At 36.8% G+C, this 23,253-nt stretch overlaps 2 protein-coding genes across 4 annotated transcripts in view; both read right to left on the reverse strand.

Moving 5' to 3' along the window:
* The window catches only part of pigs (pickled eggs), a 57,171-nt gene that overhangs the window by 7,973 nt on the left and 25,945 nt on the right, over window positions 1-23,253 (reverse strand). For all 3 annotated transcript variants that reach the window (XM_068302995.1, XM_068302997.1, XM_068302996.1), the window contains 3 exons: window positions 16,561-16,934; window positions 351-547; window positions 59-177 (listed from right to left, as the gene is read on the reverse strand). In XM_068302995.1, coding sequence (XP_068159096.1) covers window positions 59-177; window positions 351-547; window positions 16,561-16,728 — 484 coding nt within the window. In that variant the 5' untranslated portion in view covers window positions 16,729-16,934. The remainder of the gene's footprint in view (window positions 1-58; window positions 178-350; window positions 548-16,560; window positions 16,935-23,253) is intronic.
* LOC137587334 (ATP-dependent RNA helicase p62) lies at window positions 10,333-11,709 on the reverse strand. Its single transcript, XM_068303688.1, has one exon. It carries the CDS (start codon window positions 11,707-11,709, stop codon window positions 10,333-10,335), a length of 1,377 nt encoding a protein of 458 aa, XP_068159789.1.

Consider the following 23,253-nt stretch of genomic DNA (forward strand, 5'->3'; position numbering starts at 1 on the left):
AAGATGCCATGAGATATCGAAAGGAAGAGTATTTGTTGTTCGGTTGTGGGTCACTTACCAAATTTGGCGCCACGTCTGGCCACCTCCAAGAGGCAGAGTATCACATGCTTCTCATTCTTACGCATTATCAGATCGTCCGTTTCGAATAATAGGCACTCGATGATCTTTAGACTTTTCCTAAACAACGACAATAAAATAAAGAGCGTTTAAATGATCGATTATCAAGCAAATTTATCCATTTAAACTATTCAAATTAGTAAATTAATCTATTATTCTACAGCAAAAGTTTGTTTGTTCTTCGTCTAACGATTAAAGTTGTTAACGTTTACAAAAACTAAAGGTTAACTCACTTGCACCAGGTTATAAAGTTGGAGACATTGTCGCGGGCAAAAAAGGTGCCACTTTTTGCCGCTGGCAAGTAATGCACATTGCCCAGTGCCAGGATGGGGCCAGCCAAGCCGGAAGTCATTGAGCGTGTCATTGATTTGTTGCGCGCCTGTCGCCGGGCCAAATAGTCCTCAGCCGCTTGCCTCACATAATTTGCGTGCTGAAAACAAATTAGAAAAAGAAGAAAGGAGAGCAAACAACAATAAATTACACAGTCGGTACAGCAAAAACAACCAGCATACATATATGTACATATGTATGTATAGACATTAGATAGGTAATAGATAAGGCATCGACTTGAGCATACCTCTCCACCATATTGACTGATGAACCCCTCCCCCCATGGAAAGATTTAGCAATTGTTATCCTAGTTCAGAAATAACTCAAACTAGATCATACACAAATATTTATACATTTCACAAGAGAATGTTTTGTGGTATGTATACCTTATCCTAGATATAGGGTATTAAATATTTCTGCTTATTTTTAAGCGCGACAAATGCAAAAAAAGAAACAACAAAAACTAACACACAAAATTGGAAGAGCAAAACAATTTTATTTTTAAGCGTCTAAAGAATTTAGCACGACATTTTTAGGCTGCCGAGTGGATGGCCACCGGAGGGATAGAGATACAGAAGCCAGACGAGACACAGAGAAACGGATAGAGATAGAGATAGAGATGAAGAGGCAGTGAAGCAGAGACCGGGACGGAGAACGGATCAACGGACGAATTCGACAGGTTGGCTTGTCTTCAGATTAAAGGTGCGAGGAATGTACATAGTAAGAGTGAGAGTGAAACAAAAAGTGAAGACGGCGCCGTGTGTGTGGAATGCATAATTAATTGACATGCTGGCCACCATGTCACACATTCCATGTCCACCTCCCTACCCATCTCATCTCATCACATCACATCACATCTCACCTCATGGCGCAGCATCATCCTCGTGTGTCAACTCAATCCTCGTGAAAAGATGAATGCACTCACTCACTCGCTTATGAATAAGTTGACATAATTTGTATGTTTTTACATGGTTTGTGTCCGTTGACTTTGTCAGCAAACATCACATTCAAATGAATCTTTTCAATTTCTTCACCCAACTAGAGAGATCTTTGACCCATGTAAGCTAGGAAAAATTCCACTTTTTTTTGGGGGCCAAAATGATTGTGATTAGATTTAGTATTTTGTTTTAACATTTTTTATTTCTGGTTTAACTGAAAACTATGTAATTCCCAACTAGTTTTAGCATTGGCAATTACAATTCAAAAGGAGATGGGAAAAACTTGGCGAACTTTTTAACTTTATTAACTTTAAGAAAAGGTTCTTTGATAGCAAAACCAACTTTACGGTCTGTTTCAAGGGCATAATAAGAAACATTATGAACTATGAACCAAATATAATTGAGATAAGCTTCATTTATTTGTTTTTCATACTAATGTATGAAATATATATTTTATAAATTCTCTTGACTTTGATGTCGATATTTTCTTATAAAGGTATTTGTATGTATTATCCTTTAAATATGGAACTTGCCACCCTTTACACTTTGCAGCTGAAGAAGCCCCCTTTAAAAATGAAAATGAAGATGATGATGATGTTAATAATGATGATGATGATGATATGCCAATATGGCCCATTGACGTTTGAGTGTTATGTCATTTGCTGTTGCTGCTATGCAATCTGAGATCCCCACAGTCATACCCGAATCCCCAACCCATTTCGGGCAATGTGCAAGGCAGCACGACGACGACAACAACAACAACAACAACAACAACAAACGTGTCATGGCATTACCATTTTCATCATTCCATATTCATTTATGCACATTTTTTGTAATAATTTAATATTTAAACAATATTTTTGTATATGCCTCCTGCTCTAGCTACCTCTCTCTTTATCCCTCTCTCTCTCTCTCTCTCTCTCTCTCTCTCTCTCTCTCTTATTCACTTTGCTTATGGATATCTGACAAATGCTTTATTTGGTGTTTATTATTTCACCTCTTTCCCTTAATACTCTTAATAACCAAAAATGGTCATTCGCCTGATGCCAATGACAATTATGCATTTAAATAGATAGTCAAGAAAAAGAGTCGTGTGTGTGTACGTGTGTGTGTGCGTGCGTGGGTGGGTCATAATACGTATTTATATAAATTAAAGTTTATTTAGAATTTTAGAAATAATTGCTGACCATTTATCGACTAGCAATGACTAACAATGTAAATACTTCTTTATAGAGTACAAAGTGTTCGTCGTGTTTTAGTCATGTTTGGTTTCTGGCTCTTATCATTGAATGCGAGGTAAACTGCTATATAAGACATATTCATATATGCATCTGTAGATGGTGGCATCGTCACAAAGAGACGCCCACGAAGTTTTTAAGTGTTAAATAAGCCTCTCTTTATTGGCTTTTATTTTCGGTTGTGCCCACAAGAAACACCTTGCATTATATTTGATGTTTGCTTTATACCCTGTAAATCAATCAATACTACAGGGTATCATCTAAGCGTCGAAAATCTCTCTACTTTTGCAATTGATGGAAGACCCTTTTCGTTTAGAACCGAACTTCAATAAGTCAGAAATCAATGGACCGAAAGTGAAAACCAAAATTAAAAAAAATTATTTTATACATGTTGATGGCTCTTTTTAAATAATGCAGATTTGAATAATCGGCTCAGTTTTCTTCTGGTTGTTGTTGTGTTGTTTTTTGCCTCCTCTTCGTTTTCACTTTCGAAATCCGACCACGTCCAACAAGGTGGAGGGAGTGGAATGGGAGAGCTGAGAGGATCATGGAAATGCTGGTTATTATGACATCAAAAAGAAAAAAAAAAAAAACATAAACAAATTTTTCAATATTTTTTCTCTTGGATGACTAACTTCAACTCCAACTCCAACTTCAACATGGCACGTGTTGTCCCATGTCTTTTGAGTATGTGTTAAGTCGATGGAAATTGATGATTGAATCTAAGTAGGCGATTATTATGGTAGACAGTAGTCATAATTTTCCCATGATGGATGAAGATGACAAATGCAAGTGCAGATTTCTTCTCTTTTAATGGCCCAAAGTTCAAGTGGCTAAAATCCATTGATGACTTTACTTGAATTTACACATTTGATACACTTTCATTGTGGCGTTCCACTGATGAGGTCGATGGCAGAGGGTAATACACCTGACCCCATATACATGCATCACCTACACACACACACACACAGCAGCATCTATGTATGTATGTACATCATTTTCATCCGCATCTTTATTCACATCCACATATTCGCATATCCGCATGGCATCCGCATAGTATCCGCCTCTTCAGAGTCAAGTGTCGAAGCAATTAACGTGACTTTTAGCATTCTATGAAAGTGGGTCGACGATTGCATCTAACCACGCCTCCGCCCACAAAAAAGTTCATACATTTCATACTCCCTACTCTATCGTGTGTGTGTGTGTGTGTGTGTGTTCAGGTAATGCAACCAAGAAAGCAAACAACAACAAAAGCATAAAGAGAGCGAAAGCTACAACCTCTCTCCAACTCTTCCCTTCCATAAGTTTCCACTTGAAGAAAGCAGCATAAAAACACTCTAAGAAGAAAGAGACAAGCTCAGGGAGAGAGGGAGCGAGAGAGAGGGACACACTGACTGGCTCAGTGGGTGGGAGGACGTAACCTAACGTAAGCTGTCACGTAATTAGCTTAGATTTTACCCCAACAGGCAATGTGTGTCAATATGGCGTTAATAACATTACATTACATAGAGCTGCTAGGTAATTGCAAAAACACCGCAACAACAACTAACACGACAAAAGGCAATTCCAAAATATTTCATATTTTAGTGCACGAATTGTATGTTACCCTGTAACCAAAATGGTAAAACTTATCCAAATGAAATCTAAGAAAAAATCTATATTCAATAACTTGAGGTTAGTTCCAGACAAAACTTCCAAAAACTTAGCTGTCACGCAATTTTGGTTAGCTCCTGAGTGTTCCATTTTCAGTTGTTCCTAAATTCAAACGAATCAAACTAGAGGACTATTCTCATTTATTGCTATTTCTTCACTATGCTCGACATGGCCTAAATGGGATACCTGGCGGAAATAGAGCTAAATCTAGGGCTAACCCACGAAATAAGTAAACAAATTTGTTCACAGAGTTACTTGGGAGTCAACAGAATCAAAACTTCTTGAAAATTAGTCCTGGTCTTTTCTAAAGTAGGTATAAAATACAATATTAATACAAATGAGAGTAAAATTTACATACTATATAGAAATATGTAGATTCGTTTTAACAGTTTACGAAATCTATGATTCCCTAAATCTCAACACTTAAAAGGGTATCGCAAATATTGCTTAAGAAAGAAGAAGAAAAAATGTTAAAAACGAAAGAAAGAAAAAAAATATAATATAAAACTCTGTCGCATTATACCGTAACAACAACTCGACAAGGCATTTTGCTTCCGCAAATGGCAAATTGAATAAAACTAAATTAAATCGCGCGCTGGCCAAACAAACAACAAAAAAAAAAAAAAAAATACAAAAAAATTGTATATAAATAAAATGACATTGCGAAAAAAAACAACACATTAATACACAAATACATACAAACAAATAAACTATGGTTGATTTCTGCAATTACAAAGACAGAGATAGAGAGAGAAAGGGAGAGGGAGAGAATGAAATAGAGAAGTTCGCTGACTTGGCCGCCTAAGCGGATTTGCTATCAACAAAACAAAAAAACCGTTTTCAACAAAATTTACCAAAAAAAAAACCTAAACAATTCATGTCTGCACTCACTAAAATCAGAGATTGGCCAGACCAAACTGTCCCCTTCTTCTTCTTCTGCTGCTGCTGCTGCTGTTGTATCCAAGTCTTAGCCATAGAATGCCATCCATCTCATAAAGTATCTAAAAATTGTATATTTTGTATATTTTTTGTTTTGGTCTTTTTCAGTTAGGTTCAAGGTTCTTTAGTTTTTTGGACTTCCTCTACCCACATATGGCAATGATTACTTACATACATACATACATCCATCCATCCCATTCATAGCAGCAATCGATCGATCTGTTGTGCGAATCGAATGCCATGCCATGCCATGGCATCGTATTGAGATCAGCCACCCATTGATCATTTACCTGTTTTCGGCTTTGGCCTTTTGATCTATGCGAAACAATTGATTAACGGCATTTGCGAACAGAGAGTTTATTGCTCTCAGAACGTTTCTATCGAAGAAACTAGACAAAGGCAAAACAACTCCACTAACTAACTAACTAACTAAGAGATCTAAGTTGTGGGCAAAAACCAAAAGAAAACAAACCACAGAAACCCAAACTCACACAAAACCAAGCTTAGCTGTGGATCTATCTATGAACTGGTTTTTGTTTTTCTTTTTGGCCAAAACGAATTTTGAATGTGGGTGAAGTTAAGTTTAAAATGTGGCAAATGGCGCAAAAAACGCAATCGAGGCCAATTCCCCTTAACCCACATCTACCATCCTAACAGCCACCCCCATCCGTCCCTTGAAGTTTAACTTATTTTATCTAGGTACTAACTTGTATTTTAGTATTTGAGTTGGTGAGGCGTGTATTAGTAAAGGTATTTCTAATTTGAATTAATATTGTAACTATTTAAAGTCATTCTCATTGGGGTCTTAAAGAAATAAATATCCTTTAGTATATAGATCTATAAAACTTGCCTCGCAATCACACTGATCCTTGATCTTTATTTGAATTCAAATAAATTGCTTCATCAAGTATACGCAGCGTGTGCAACCATATGTATATAAATGTCTCGAGATTTAAGTGCTAGTTAAAGGATAGCTTGATTTGGTATCCTTGGTGACTTTTAATCATTGAAATGTTGATTCATTTACCATAATATATAGTCTAGGCAAACTCTTTTATACTTGGAATCTGTAACTTGACCAAATATTAACCAATATGCAAAAGTGATATTTCATTTGAGTGCTTTTAGGGTTCAGTTTTCAATTATAACGAAAGTCAATCTCAATCAAGACAAGAAACAATAATTTCATATAGCTAAAAAATACAAAATGTGACCAAAAATTTATGTTTTAAAGTTTTGAAAGAAAAACAATTATCTCTGCTAGTAGTTTTCGACCGATTTTCATTCGTCTTGTTTTGGTTGTTCGATTACTTTAGGCCCCAAGTTGTCTACCACAAGTTTAATGCGCTGAAAGTCTTCTGCAACTAAAATAACCCAACAAGTTGGACAGTCTGACCATCTACATCTGCAAGGAACTATCTCGCGATGACTACATCTCATTAAAAGGCAAGACTTTAGTCAAGGACTTTAATCGATCTATGTATTTCTTGAACACATTTCGTATATATTTATACAAATGTAAATATATATAGTTACAGCTATGATTCATATTTATCATTAGCTTTGCTTTATTTAAGTGCAATCTAGCGGTTTTTGCTAATCACTTGCACTTTAATTAGTCACAAATCGTTTGCAAGTAAACAAAGGAACTTTTAACAGAGCCCAAACAAAGATAAATTCACCTTGGACCGATTTAGATTTATTATTTCTGCCAACTAACGCTTATTCGTTGGCTAGATACTTCATTTGGCCAACATGTTAACTAAATGAAACATCATTAAGTGGCGCTAAGCAGTTAAGTCTTACGCTTATTGTTTTGTCATTTACATTTTATATGTTGTCGAGATTTTCATGACATGATTGGAGAGCTTTACGATTAGTTTTGAGCAGCGATTAAAGTCGCTGTCGTTCCTGTTGCTTTTTGGTCTTAATTTTTGTCATACAATTTCCGGTATTAGAACATGGACAAAATCACCAAAATGGTAAGCAGTCAACTGATATCCTTAAGATATTGTCAGACTATTTTGAGTTCGAGATCACGATTTGTTGAAACAAATTTATATATGTACATATATGTATGTATATGGCATAAACGATATGAGTTCGTAATGTGTATATACTTGGGGATATCGAAATGAGTGCGTGATGTTTACGTGAAACCGTGGATCTCCGATCTCCGATTGCGCTGATTGCTATGGATCGTGCAAATTGCCTAGCCATGTTGTGTCTATTTGGATATTTGTCCACTTTTTTTTTCTCCAACTCTCGCGGCACTCTCTCGTGGTGGTGTTTGTATGTGTAAATATATATATGTATATATATACGGAACATATGTAAATATTAATTTTATTAAACAAACGTGACTACAAGCTAGCTATATAGCTAGCTAGCTGTTTCTTTTAGCCTGGGCCTTTTTTTTTTGGCTTTAGATTTGACGATGTTGACACGACGAAAACGACAAGAAACGCGTCGTCTTAGTTGGAGGCTTATTTGGATTTTCAATTCACAATATTTATGCATGCAAAACTTTTGTTTATTGTTACTGTTATTGGCCTGGCTTGGTCTTTGTGTGTTTGTGTCTTGTTTGGACTCTTTTTTCTTCCAATGCGTCGTATCTGTATCTCAACCTACATACAAAACATAACTATATATGTATATGTATGTATAGTGTATATGTACGTGCTGAGCTGAGGACGTTGCTTTCTGTTCATGTCCATCACATCACAACGCATCAATGCGTGGGAATTAGTTTTTTATGGCGGCCTTGCTACTTTGAAGTCGAAAGGCTATTTGCAGAATTTCAAAGAGCAAAAAAAACACATTGCAACTCATCGCTTGTACGTGCCACAGGATGGGCCTGGCCCGGACTCTGCCTCTCTGTTAGACACTTGCACTAAGTGAAAGTCCATGGATTGGCCTTACTATGACCACCAGAAACCAAAAATGGCAAAAAACAAATGGAAATTGTGATCATTTACAGTTCTTTGACCGTTGCTATCTTTTCACCCAATGACCGAATTTGGTTAAGCATAATGTTAATAACAAAAAAAGTTTAACCATAAACTAGATATAATACCCTTTCATGCCAAAGACTACTTTAATTTCAATTTTCAATAATCACTGCTTAAGTCTCAATCTAGTAAAGTTAAGTCATGCTTTAGTTATCGAACATATTTATAAAGAGATCTGTTGAGATCTGCATAGATATCTTATGGTAAGTGTCGAAAAGACATTCCATTCTCAAAAAACACAACGATCACTGCGATCTATGATCATTTATTTCTTGTCTTGTTTTCTGTCAAGCCTTAATTCCTACCGTCTGACATATATGGGTCAATATTGCATTATGATAACAACTGTCAACCCCTAGACCGTTAACCACACTCACACACACACACATGGACATGCACACACCTTTGTGATACAGTGATTTAGTTTTCTTGCCAAAAGCCAAATGGAAATGAATCAAATTCATTAGTGCCAATTTATTGTTTTGCCATATTTTACATATGTACATATATATAAAGTTATATATTTTCATTTTGTCTTGACTCAGATCAAATATCGCCTAAGCTGTAAAGAGTGTTTGGCGCGGGGGGGAGGAGAGGGCGGTGAAGTTTTGGACACAGGTGAGCCCCAAATGGCTTACAGCTGAGACTAACACAAAACAGTCAATCGGAATCGGTTTGCTGCCTTTACCTTACCTTATTTTTGCCGTGTGTCCAATCCGATTTTGACTTTATTAACGGTGCAATTTGTACGACACAACTGCTGCTTGAAGCCTGAAGTTATAAAGGAGTTGGTAAACAAGGAGAAGAAGAAGAGGAAGGGGAAAACTTTGTGGTAACAACAACAACAATAACAACAGCGAATATTATTTATGACTCCAAGTGCGAGTCCCCACAAATTGTATGCTAATCGCACAAGACCTCCAAACTCGAGCTGACCACTTGGCAGCTGGCAAATGGCAACTGGCAACTGGCAAACTGGACACATTTGAGACTTGGTACATGGACAACCATCTAATTTATGGAGTGCTGCTGACTAATTTGAACTCTGGACCCCGGCGCGTGTTAAAGTTCTCTTGTCAATGAACAAAATTCCAGTGGCCAAAACAAATTGAAATGCCGCCCCCCTTCACCTTCCCCCCACAAAACACTACTAATATATAACTTTGAGAGAAAGATCAAGAAATAAATTCTAAATATAGTTTTTTTTTGGGGGGTTTTTGAGGGATCATCATCAACATTATCATCTTATGATTATATTGTAAAATTGTTCTCCCTTTTTCATGTCTATTTATATGATGGCTTAAAAATAGAAAGGTTAAACCAAAGATGATAGATAAAGGGCGTGTAGAGGGGACTGTCTGCTACTAAACCGATGACAGAAGTTTTTGTCTCTTAATATATTTTCGTTGAGGAGGCCGCCCCAAACAGGATGTCAGCACTATTAAAGACAAGAAGAATTATCATCAGACAGAGAGAGAGAGAGAGAGAGTTCAGAGAACTCTCCTCCCGGCCATGAAGTGTGGCCAAAAAAAAAAAAGTGATCAATGGACTTGCAAATAAAAATAAAAAACTGCATTGCCAAGGCGGTCAATGTTCGCACCGCACCCCACGACAATAAAAAAAAAACAAAACAACAAAACAAAAGACAAAAAGAGGAACGGGCTAACTTTGGCCAAGCTGAACTTTGTATACCCTTACCTACATTTCTGTTACTCCTTTCTCACCTAATTTCATCTTATATCGATTTTGATGTTAATCGAATAAAAAGATAGGCCCGATTCGGCCTGCAGACGCTAGAAGGTCTTGGCTTTGATCATGAACGGAAATGAATTTGGCTATATGTGCTGATAAAGTTGAAGACGCTACCCTTTTCGCAAGGGTATAAGAACAGGAGGGGGGCATAAAAATGAATATGAATGAACAACTTCGCAAGTTTACGGTTATTTGTTTATTGTGGCATTGCATCACGTCTTTGGACAAACTGCACTTGGTATGCATGTGGTAGAACAGAATTCAAATGACAGAAAGGAAATTAAAGTTTAAAGTGGAGCATGACATTTCATTTGTTATTAGGATTCAATTGATTGTTGATTTTCAACACTAGGACTAGGATTTGCTTTGCCCTCTTCTGTTTGCCCTTCTCTTCTTGCTTCGAGAATCCGCCTCAGTTGATAGACGCTGCAAATCCGGATTGATTGGCTGATTGGCATCCTTCAACATCTTGAGCATTGGCCGAAATTGTTTCTCATTGAGATTGGTGAGAAAAGTGAAAGATTTGCTATTCGGAGTTAGAGCCAATCCAGTGCGTTCAATACGTAGCAGATAACTCTCGACGGTATTTGGGAAATCATAATTTATCATATATTTGACAGATGGCACATTCAGCGAAGCAATATCGGTTGCGACCAGGATATTGTAGGCACCCTTCCGAAAATCACGTAGGAGCTGCTCTCGATCCGCTTGCGATTTGTCACCGTGAATGGACTCACAGCGCACAAAGGACCCGATGAAGGCATTTAAAGTCTCTACGCAACTTTTACGCTCGGCAAATACAACAATTTTGCCAGGATGGTCACTTGTGTCATATATTTCGGTTAGCAATTCCTTAAGTTTAAGTAATTTCTCCTCCTCTTTGACAATATCCACAACCTGAATGACGTCTTCATTACCTGCATTAGAGACAATTGCACCTACATTGATTTGAGTGAATCGTGGCATATTCTTAGTGGCCAGACGTTCGAGAATGCGTGGCCAGGTGGATGACCACATTAGGATTTGCGAATCCGGACGTGTTTTCTCGAATACACGATTCAATTGGGGCTCAAAACCCATGTCTAACATCACATCCGCTTCGTCCACGACCAGGTAAGTGCAACGATTTAAGTTCACTCGACGTTCGCAAAGAAAATCAAGTAGCCGCCCTGGTGTAGCCACAACCACTTCGTAGCCAGGTGTGGTTAATTCTGTCTGAATGTTACGGTAACTTCCACCGAATAGACATATGCTGCGCAAACGGCACGGATTGCTGTAGGCGAATATCTCCTTTTGGATTTCCTGGGCCGATTCGCGTGTCGCCACAAGAACCACTGCAATGGGTCCATCACCACGTTCCAGCGGCAATTGGGCAGAGACATGCTCAATGGCCGGCAAGATGTAGGCAAGTTTTTTGCCACTTCCCGCACTTGCTATGCCTACCACATTGCGGCCACTTAATGCCAAGGGCCAGCCTTGAGCTTGAATCGGTGTGGGATTTGCGTATCCCTGACGATTTAAGGCACGACTAATGAGTCCATCAAATGATACCTCGTCGAAACTTTGTATGGGATTCGGCACTTCTTGGCTTCCATTGCCACCTATGGTGATTTCATTACGAAGACGGAACATCTCCACCTCTCTTGGCGAGCGACGCTTCACTATCAGGTGCTCTTGATAAATATCACTCTTGAGGGGCACGAATTTTTGGCCAGTTTTATCTTGTAACATCGAGTTGAGGGATAGATACAAGGAGTGCCTGGATTGATCCTGGAGTGTATTTCTCCTATACTTTTCTTCAACTCGTTTCACAGTTTGTGCCGCGAGTGGATTTCTTTTCCTTTCACCGTTGTTACGATAATTACTTGCTCTACGTTTGGAAGGAACCCTCACCCTTCTTAAGGAACTGTCCAGAGATTTTGTGGTTCTATTAGCCCGTTGATTGCGCAAAGGAATTCTTTCCAAAGGTGAAGCGAGCCGGTTACGACGACGTCGCCTTAATATTTCCTCTCGACTTTTAGACCTGGAATTGCTCCGTGGCTCCGATTTGATTTCACAATCCATCGATCTCCTGTTTGGTGTTGAGTGAGATTTAACATCATTGCGCTTAATCCGATTGACAGACGGTCGATTAGGTGAAACTGGTGACCGAGATTTGAGTTGTCGTCGCTTTAATTCACACTCTCGATTATAGTCAGAAGAATTTCGTGGCTCCGATTTTGTTTTGCACTCTTTCCGCTTCTTTGCCACTGGCGGAGAATCGTTGTCGTCGTCATCATTTCTTTTGCTGTTGCTATTGCTGTTCCTATTGCCGTTGCCGTTGCCGTCCCCATAACTAGTGATTAATGGTTGCTTTTCCACACACATTACTGCGGAACGCAGAGCAGCACGTTCATAAGAACGCTTCCTTCCAAGACGTCCCAGTCCGAACTCTTCATTTGTTGCCGTGGCGACTTCCTCACAAATATCGCGATAGCTTTGAGTATTTTGCTGTTTGGAATCCTTCATAATTATTGTTAAATTTTTGATATTTAATCAATTTCTCAATTTGATCAATTTTCTCTTGCAGCTTCTCCTGAATAGCAGTGTCGACGAGTTTTAGAAAATTTTTCATCAAGTACAACTGTCAAGTGAACTGTCCGCTGTCAGTTAAAAAATGCTGATGCAACTTATAGTGTTGTAAAGTGTATAGTGACGGGGTTTGGCCTCACTATTTATCGATAAGCCTGACTGCCAATGTTAAGCAATACATAAAATGTATTAAATAAAGTTAATGCGAAATTAAATGTTTAAAGATTCATGTTGAATTTCATTAAATAATTGATAGCTATTCAAAGAAAATAAATATTTCTCAATATTAAATAAAGTTAATGTTGAATAAATCAAAAATGGAAAATCTATATCCCATATTTATTATGGAACAGCATTTACAGCCCAGTCGATAAGTCGTTTGTTCGTCTGAACATTTTGATTCTTGTCTAGGATTTTTTGTTAATCAAGTTTTCTTTCGTTATAATATTTGGTTCATTAGATAATTACAGAATTCCATCCCAATTGGAATAAAAATACTCTATTTATATACTGTTATAATACTGTCTAGGACTCTCAGACAGGTGGCTCTAAAGTGCTCGTATACGATATTATAGAGCAATATTCTATCAATGTATCGGCCAATTCGATTGCCACTTTTATCGCTTTATTGCACAACACAACTAGTTTTTGTTTGTTCCCATTATTGAGTGCTATCTCATCTTTATGTTGGTGGTGCGGAAACAAAAACTTTACTCTATAACCCATAACGGTAATTTCATCGAAAAGCAAACAATTTCTTAAAGACACTATAAGAGGGGCCAATAAATGCGGGGGGTTCGAGTATGGGGGGCATTATCTGTACATTGATCTATGTATGCTTGAATTTAGTTGCAGCCATCTGAGTTATCTACAATAATTGGCTAGATTGTGAGTGCCTTTGGCCAATTAAAAATGCCTTTTATTTTCGCCTATTACTTTTATCAAATTCAATTAGTGGTCGTCGGTTTCATCGTCGACGACGACGACGACGACGATTAAAAGTTATAAAATAGGAACATAGTAATAGTGCGAGGGCTGTTCGTTTACTTTACTTTAAGATGAAAACTAACTAATGTCGTTTAGATCCTACAACGACTTGGATATCATATAGTTTAAACATACATATGGACTTTTAGAAATGTTAAGAAAAGCAAGAATAGATTTAGATTTACGTTCCCATAAACTAGTTTTACACATTATAGCAAGCCAATTTAGTTATCTGATGACATATTATTTCTAACACTTTCCAAGTCAGTGTAAAGTTCTCTTGCAGCCCTCGAAGTTTGCTACAATGTAGACGACAACGCATTTCTGTCGAAAAATCTCTATCTTTCTCCACATTGTATATATATATATATTTGGTTGATCTCGACGAAGCGAATAATCAACTAGATAAATTGTCTAGCCCCCCAAATGGATGTCTAGATGGCGTTGTTATTAGACAGATTCAGCACCCTAATGATTGCCGCCAACTAATTGGCCCATGTTAAGAACGAAATGGCATAGAGAGAAAAAACAAAAGAGCCATGAAGTCATAATTGCATATATTATAAAGAAATAAGTATGTACATACATACACACATACATAATAACTTAAAAACAAATTGCTACATTTAAACCGACAAAAAAAGAGAAGATTTCGACTATGCATGAAAGATGCTTCCTGGCAGCCGGAGAGCTTAGATTCCTACAATATTTTGCCGTAGAGTTTCAATTAAAGTTCCATTAACGCTTCGCGACACACACAATTATCAAAAATTAAATTTATGCTTATGACATTTCCGGCAGCAGCCAAAAAAAAAAAAAAAAGAAGAGAAGAAGAAAATCCCTCTTCAACCTGCCACGGCTGTTGCTGCTGCTGTATGCTTCTTCATCCATATCTCGGACATATGCAAATGTGTGACTAAAGAAATATGTTTGTCTCTCGGTCCGTCTGTCCGTTTGTCTATCTGTATGTAATGTCATTTCATTTCATTTATTTAAAGACAGCAAAAAGACAGAAGATCAAAGCAACTTCATGATTATGCTGCACGCATATCCATCAAACATATGGTGGCTGGCTACTGCATCCTAGATCTGTATCTGTATCATCATATGTATATGGCCATTTTCCAGTATCCATTATCTCTGCACTGATCTAGTTGGGTGGGTGATCTTCTCTATTTTGCGGTGTTAAATTTAATTCCTTTTGCAACCATTCTTTCTGTCTATGTGTGTGTGTATTCTTCTTTTGTTTTTACTTTCAGGAACCAGTCAAATGCAACAACAACAACACAGCAGGAGTGCCACCCCGAGCCTCCCTTCCCCAAATAGCATAGGAGAAGTTAAACAAGAGAAGTGAGAGAGAGAGGGAGAGAGAAGGAGGAGAATTGTTGTGGATGGAGACGACGATGTCGGCGACTTTGGCTTGAGATCTCGAGATGCCGATACGATTCACCTTGTCTTTGGCTAAGAGCCCGCCTGCCGACAGCAGGCAAAAAGCAAAAGCAACAGCAACAAGTAAAGACAAATTGTCTACGCGTTGAGGTCTTGCTATTGGCCTCCAGCATGGCGATGTTGGGAGCTACTGGCGCCACTCAGCGCCGATGCCGATGCCGAAGCGGCCGCCACCGCCGCCGCAATGGCAACTAAGTTAGGCGGGCGCATAGGCGGTGGTATTGTATATATCTCTCACTCTTTGACTAGGTGTGTGCGTGTGTGTGTTAGTGAGTGTGTTTGTGGTTATGGCATGTGCCACCAAAAACCAAAAACCGAAACTGAAACCAAAGGCAATGCAATCGGTAATTAAAATTGGCATAATGGAATTTCGTGGCAAAGTCGGCAATAGTCAAAGGTTTTATTTTAAAATACACTGTAAAACAATATACCAAAAGTCAAACTATTTACATACTAGGTACATATGTATGTATACAAATCTTAAGAAAGTTTCTGAATAACCCATAAAATTGATTGATCTTTAAGCTTATAGAAGCTACAGACTTTGATTATGACCTTTTTCTTTGCATTCCAAATACTCTTTCTGTGTTTCAGTTTGTTGTTGTTTGTGTCTATCACAAAAATCACATTTAGTAGTTTATATATTATGATTAGTTACACACTTTAGTCTTAATCATAAGCCTGCTTTCTTTCTCCTTAGTTTATATTAGAAATAACTATACAAAATTGTTTTTTTATTTCTATATCCTGTAGTCGTCCGATTCCGTCAAATGTGCTGTGTATATCAGAAAGACTGTAGACTCGAGACTAGATGGCTAAAAACAGACACTGGATAATTTTCCCAAACCAACCCAAAATCGGTAAGGGTATAAAATGTCTACACTATAATCTTCAAAATGCATAATAATAATTCACAGATTCGCAGATAAGAAAAAAATTAGTGTCTAGGTTACAATGTAAAGGTAGAAATTGTGTAAGAAATGCAAATTGCAATTCGGTTTGGGTTTAGTTTTGGTTGCAACATTGCAACAACCTCATTTCAAGTGTTTGCATTTTGTTGTTATTGTTGTTGTTTTTTTTTTTTTGTTTTTGAAGTGGGCTGATGGGCATGGTAAGAAGCTTTTGTATGACGAATGCATGCCACACATGTTACCCAAGGGCTTAGCTCTGGCAATCGTTAAAAAAGAAACTAAAAACTAAATGCCTACAGCCCGGCAACCCTCACCACCCCCCACCCCACATAGTTAGTGAGCTACTAAATCGGCGAGGCTTTTAACACCTAGCTATAGTATATAATCCCTACCTCTCTCCACCTTACAATCAGTTCGCCCACTAATCCCATGTGTGTGTGTGTGTAAATTTCTTTAATGGCGCCGACAACGTTAATGTCCCGCCCCACCCCACCCCCCCTCTTTGCACTTCTAGTATCATCTTCTTAGAAAGAGCTTTTTAAGATTTGAATTCGTTTTGTTTATTGAGCTGCAGCTGCAACATTACCACCAAAAGCAGCAGCAGGTCATAAACTTTGATTTTGTTTTTGTCAAGAGGAAAAAAAAAACAGATTTTATAACTTACCTTACATAACGCCACACCAGTATCGAGACGATCCATAAAATTTTCAGCATTAATACATAGATCCGGATAGAGGGTGCTTAGCCATTCAGCTAAATCCTCTTTCATGGCCTCCAGATACTCTTCACTCGATTTAAATGGCCTATATGGCCGAGCCTCCAGCATTGCCATGGCTATTTATATGTCGTAATTTTGATTGTTTAAAGAATTTGGAGAGGGAAGGGGGGTTTTCTTTTCTTCCTTTTATTGTTGTTCCTTTTCCCTAAAATGGATATTTCCCGTTTCGTTGTGATTTATATATGTATATATATGTATATAAATTTTGTTTAAACAATTTTCGTTAGACTCTCGTTATTAGTTATCATCGCGTCGTATTCCTGCAAATGAGATGAAAATAAAGCCAAATAAATTAAGTGGATCATAAATTAAATTGAATGGAAAAACATTGCAAAAAAAGCAAAAACCCAAGAAACACAACAAAATTAATGACTGTGGCCAATGCAGCTAACATAATTATGGGCAGCAGCTAACCAAACCGCAGCCACTAAGTCACCAACCCATACCAAATCGGCGGCAAGCGAAGCGACAACCAACTTGCAGCTACAAAAATTATACAAATAAAAATCAATAAATAAAACATAAAAGTGACTTTGCGGCACAGCCGCATAACCTGAGCAGTAGCAGTGCAGCTGCAGACAAAAAGCCGACAGCGAGACACCCTACATAAAAATTATACTCAGAAATGAGATTCTTCAAGCTTTCATCATGCATGATTAAAAATATGACTCTCAAAATAGTCAAAACGGATTAAAAGGAGAAATCATATTCAACTGATCAACAGGAATCGTGACTAAGATTCCATTTGCTTCTGACAAGGGGGAAAAATGAGCTCATTAATGACTACTATAATCCCAAAGAGAATTCGAATATTTACTTTTTTTGTCTTGGATTGAATCCTTTATCTATTCCCACTAAACTTTATAAAGTGTCAAGTGAGATAAACTAAAAACCAAGCAAACATCCTAACTTTTGGACTTGAAAGTTATGATATCTTCTAAGCCGTAGTCAATTTTAAAATTTCGATTAATCTTCGACATATTTTTATTGTCCTGTGTAATCGAGAATGATTTTGACAAGTTCAAGTCCTTTGTTTTTAATGACAATTTGAATTAAAGGCTTACCTTACTTTAGTTCAATAGAAAACTAAACTTGACCTATGATCCCAGGTAATATAGCTATAATGGTTTTCCATATCGAAATTCTTCATATGTATGTATATGGTATATAAATGTCTGTTCCTGTCTGAAGACAGCTACTTTAGAGACTGCAGAATTTGCCCCTAATATGTGCAGGGTATCAACAGAAAAATAAGCAACAGCAACAACAACAACAACTACTACTAACTGCTGAGTGTGAGATTAATGGGTCTCAGTGGCCATCCAAAGATTTACCTGAGAGTGGGAAACATTAACTAATTAGCGGTAAACTCAATTGAACTGCGAAAAAATTATAAATTTATCTCCTCCTCATTCACCTTTTTCTTCTTGTGCATCTTCTCATTCAATTTTGTCTCTGTCTCTTTTACACGCGCATTGTCTGGAAATTCTCAAGGCTAACATAGCCATAAATAAAACATATCGAGCTTATCTATATTTATCAAATATGTTGTTGTTTTTTTTGGTTTTGTTTTATTGTTATTTTACATGAAAATTGCATAAGGTATTTCAGGCATTTCTGGATTGACCTTCATGGCCATCTCTCTTCATTTTTTTTTTGTTTTCGCATACCAAAAAGGCAAAAGCCAAAAAGCCAAAAAGGGCGTACACAAGAAACTAGAAATCAGAAGATGCAATAACAAAAACCCCTTAAAGCTAGACCATGGAGAGACCAGAGAATCAGCAGATTGAAAGCCTCTCAGCTGCATTTTACTTGCAAAACTAGTGAGCCAGAGAACAATTAATCAATCTCTTAATCATTTGATTTATTGTAATTAGCCTAAAAGAAGGAATTCCCGATTCTCATGCTTATCTACATTTTCTGCATTTCTTGCACACTGAGTTTAATTAATAGCCATCTGTGGCAAATATTTAAGTGAACTCGCAAGTTTAGTATATTATTAACACAAACTAATAGACTGTTTAGCTTTGTCTTTTAGATCAGCTTATATAGATTTGCGAATAAAAATCGATCAAAATATAAGATAATCATAAATTTGCAAAGATAATGTTGTGTTTTGGAAATTATTAATCATTTATTTTTAATCAATCTGGTTTTTTTAGTAGACTATATTTTGTAGCCCCTTTTTAGACGATTACAAATGTATTCGAACTTTCAAAAATGGATATGAACATTAAATTTTCTACAAAAATTGACAAAAATGTATTTCTCGAGATTTTAATGCAAATTGAAAGAGATTATTCTAACTGGAAAAGACGAGACGAGTTCAAATACGTAGCCATGTCCGTCCGTCTGGATCAACGCGAACTCCTTCTAGACTGTTAGAGCTACAGCATGTAGGCATACATATACTGCAGGGGTTGTATATCTCGGATTCCGGCGGATCGGACCACTATATCATATAGACTTTTATCAATAACTTCGTTATTTTCTGAGCTATTGTCGTGAAATTTAATATTAGTGAGTCTATTATAGTTTTTAAAGACTGTTCCAAATTTGATCAAGATCGGTTGACTATATCATATAGCTTCCATAGGAACCACCGGTCGAAAACAGTGTCTTTTGTCAATAACTTCGTTACTTTTGTTAGTTTAATATATCTGTTAATGACTGTGCCGAATTTGATAAAGATCGGGTGACTATATCATAAAGCTCCCATAGGAATGATCTGTGGAAAACAGTGACTTTGATCAATATTATCGCTACTTCCTATGATTGTAGGCCATTCTTTCGCCTTTTTAGATAAATTTTCTTCCACATTGATGGATAATAGGTAAGGAAAGAGTTACCAAAAAAGTTGCAAGGGTATACAAACTTTGACGCGGTCGAAGTTAGCTCCGGCCCTCTCGTTTTAATATATGTATACCTCTTAAGGTATTAATTTATAAATTAGCTGGAAACGGCAACTGTAACTGATTTATTGATGTTTTTTAAATATTCTGTTTAAACAAATGTGAATAGTAAAAATATTCGGACTTTATTTTTATATAGTCTTGCCATAATAAAAGTAATTAAGATCTCTATATTTATATTTGATCCACATTTGGTTCTTTTAGCGCTCAATTAACGAAATGAATGCCAAAAAAGAAAACGAGAGAAATATCAAGTCTAATTTTACGACTTTATTTCGAAAGAAAATGGAATTGCAATTCGCATTTCATTTGGCTTTTTTGTTATGCGTTTCGATTCGTTTCTTTATATGTTTTTTTGGCCGCTTTGCACTTAATGGCCATTTATGTAACATGGACGATGACGATGAGGATCGATCGTTCGATTGATCAAGATGACGTTGGTTTTAATTAAACTTCAAATACATTCCGTCCACTTTAGTTACATACAAGCAAATCCATGGGTAACTTGTAAACACTTCATTTAGTTATAAGTATGTTAATATGGCAAAGGCAGTAAGTAAGGTGCAGCTCAGCATCAAAGATATGGCTAATCATTTTCACATATTGTCTAATTAAAGCCATTGATCATTTGAGTAGTATTGGTTAGCTTTATATGTATATGTAACTTATCATCGGCAAACTATAAATTGTAGCATTGCGAATGTTTCCCCCTTGGGGCCTATCAACGGGTAACAGTCAGCTGCTTCAGGCAGTTTTCACTTTCGTTGTTTGTGATTTTTGATTAGCCAAAAAAAAAAAAAAAACTTCAAAAAGAAGAAAACAGCAAACAAAACAAAAGAAAAAAAAAACCCCAAACATACTTGCAAATAATATTTTGATGTTGATTCCATCGATTGAAACGATCGATCAATGAATGTATAGATGAATGACCTACCAAACCCTCACCGCCCTCTAACCCACCATCTACACCACCACCACCACCTGTTGTGCCGCAGCATGACAAATACAAAAGGCAAGCAACAAATATGCAAATAAGTTTTTGCATATGAGTTTTATTTTCTTCTTATTTTGCTTTGTTTCACATTGACTTTTGTTTAAATATTTAGCGGTATTTTTGAAAGCGAATTTAATTAAAAAATACAAAAAAACACAACAAGAAATTGTGCATAAGATGCGTCATCTATAGACATCCTATAAATATACATATAAGTATGTATATATATTGATTTCAATACATTCACACACACCCATGTAAGGTGGTCTCCCCTTTTACCAATCTTTACAAATTTTCACCTTTTTTTGCAATCAAATTAGCTTAGAGCCAATAGACACACATACATATGTATATATATAAGTATATCTAGTAAAAATCCTCACGATCAAGAATATATAGGGATACTCAATGAGGACAGAAACGTCCCTTTGCAAGGAACTTGACCTTGATCGAGAAGGTAGGGAAAACTAGACGAATTTTTCGTTTATAACCAAGGAAAGATTCCCTTTGAAACAGTTGGAACCATATTCAGGTGTGAAGTGAGCTAAATGACAGTAAAAGTAACCAAAAAAAAAAAAAAAAACAGACACAACTTGAATCAAAAGCAGCAACAACGACAAGTGGGTAAAATATGTTATAAATAAGTATTATGTATACCAAAATAAATGTTGATTTTTTCAATTAACAGTTAAAGAAACGAATAAGAGATAGAGAGAAAAAAAAGAGGTTGAAACTGAATGGCATTAGATGTTGCCAACAGTCAACAGGCAACAGACAACAGCAACTGAAGCAACTGTTGCTGTTGTTGTTATTATTGGGTCAGATTGCATTTCACAATCTTTTATAATAACAGTGAATGGCAACAATGATAGGACAGAGCAGGATAGGTAAGGCAAGGCTAGGCTAGATTAGATAGATGTATTCATAGTTAGATATTTGCCAATTGAAGAAATTTCCCATACACTAAGGAAGAAAAATTCTTAGGCATTTAGCCATTGAAGAAACTTCCTCTTCGCATGGCTCCAGAGCTAGCTAGCTCTCTCGGGCCACCCTCCTCCGATGTTGTATCAATGCACAATGACTCTTGAAGCGACAATCGAAACGATTTCATTTCAATTCAAGCATTAAATGCATGTATAAAGTTCACACCAATCTCCTTCACATCTCTTCCAACATTTACAACATGTTTTTATGGGGACTTGCGTCCATTCATTCCCCCCACACCCCCTTTGGAAACCCACTGATGTGGAGCACGAACTTGATGCACTCGCATCTGTCAGATTTCAGTGTCGAGGCAATAGCAACAACAGCAATCCATGGACCATGATTTTGACAGCAATCCAGATGCATCTCCACATGTATGCATGTATCTTCATACATATGTACATATGTATGTATGTACATATGTATGTTTGTGTGAGTCTCTGGCATACCATTGAGTGCCATTGAGCGCGGGAATGAATCAAAGGCAACACACACAACAGACAACAACAATCGTCAAGTGTAAGAGTTATTTTCACAAGTTATTATCTATCCATTTATCCATTGAGGCAACACTTTATTTCTTTTCCCACTTTAACTCCCTCACCAAAACATCGCCCTCCTCATACCTCATGCTTCCCTTTTCTGGCTTCTCCTATGCTTGGAGTACATACATATATGTATGCGGATTGCTCGCTTTGGCAGTGCCTTTGTCTCTATACAAGATGCATTTTCATATGGACTACGGCTGTGTCATCATCATAATCATCATACTCAGCGCCATCGTCATCATTATCACCATAAATGTCAACATATTTTTAGGGTAAATGCACTTGGAGCAAACTCCAACAACTGCATGCTAGAAGAAAATCAATATAGACCTGACAAAGGATCCCCATAAAACTCCATTTGAGCGACATTTTGCAGTTGGGCCAAAATGAAATTCACTCGGCGATGTCGCCGACAAATAGAAACAGAAAAAAAAAAACTTCATTAAAATACTTATATATAGAGACAGATATGTACAAACATACATATGTACATATTTTCTATTTTATGTAGGAGGACGACAACCTTGACTGGCAATATTATGCATTTTTTGTTCAAGTCAATTTTGGCAATGAGCCAAAGAAACATACAAATATATATTTTAGCCAGACATGCCAAATTAGTTGATGGAAAATGGTCCTTTTCTTTTTTTGCACTTGCTAAATAGTAACTTTTCCAGACATTGACAATAAATGCAACTACATATATTCGAAGAAAAGCTTTGATTGTTCGTTTGGACTGATTTGAATAATTATACCATGTATTCGAGTTACCAAAATATACACAACAGGCTAAAGGAAGCATTCAATTCCAAGGGCAAAATGGTCCGTAAGAATGAAATATAAATCATAAATCGTTTGTTATCTTTGTAGTTTTACTAGACTAACGTTAGTATCAATAAAGTTATACTATACCAAACAAACAATAATAACAATTGAAAAGACCCCATCAAATGATTTATCAAGCGTTTACATGGAAAGTAATCTAATGGAAAAGTGTGATAACCGATTATATGTACATATATAGTTCCTGCAGATAATCAATCAGGATTTCCCAAATTCCAAAGTTGATGTCAATAAAACTCAAAAAGAATATATGAACTGCCAAGTTAATATTCGTTGTTCTTTTTGAGTTTTTTTTCAC

Source organism: Drosophila tropicalis, unplaced genomic scaffold (genome assembly GCF_018151085.1).
Source record: "Drosophila tropicalis isolate 14030-0801.00 unplaced genomic scaffold, ASM1815108v1 contig_158, whole genome shotgun sequence".
In the NCBI taxonomy this organism is placed as follows: domain Eukaryota; kingdom Metazoa; phylum Arthropoda; class Insecta; order Diptera; family Drosophilidae; genus Drosophila; species Drosophila tropicalis.

What these genes read in the sequence shown, in the direction of transcription:
- LOC137587334 (XM_068303688.1), bottom strand. Translation starts at nt 11,709, where the DNA reads ATGTTACAAGATAAAACTGGCCAAAAATTCGTGCCCCTCAAGAGTGAT.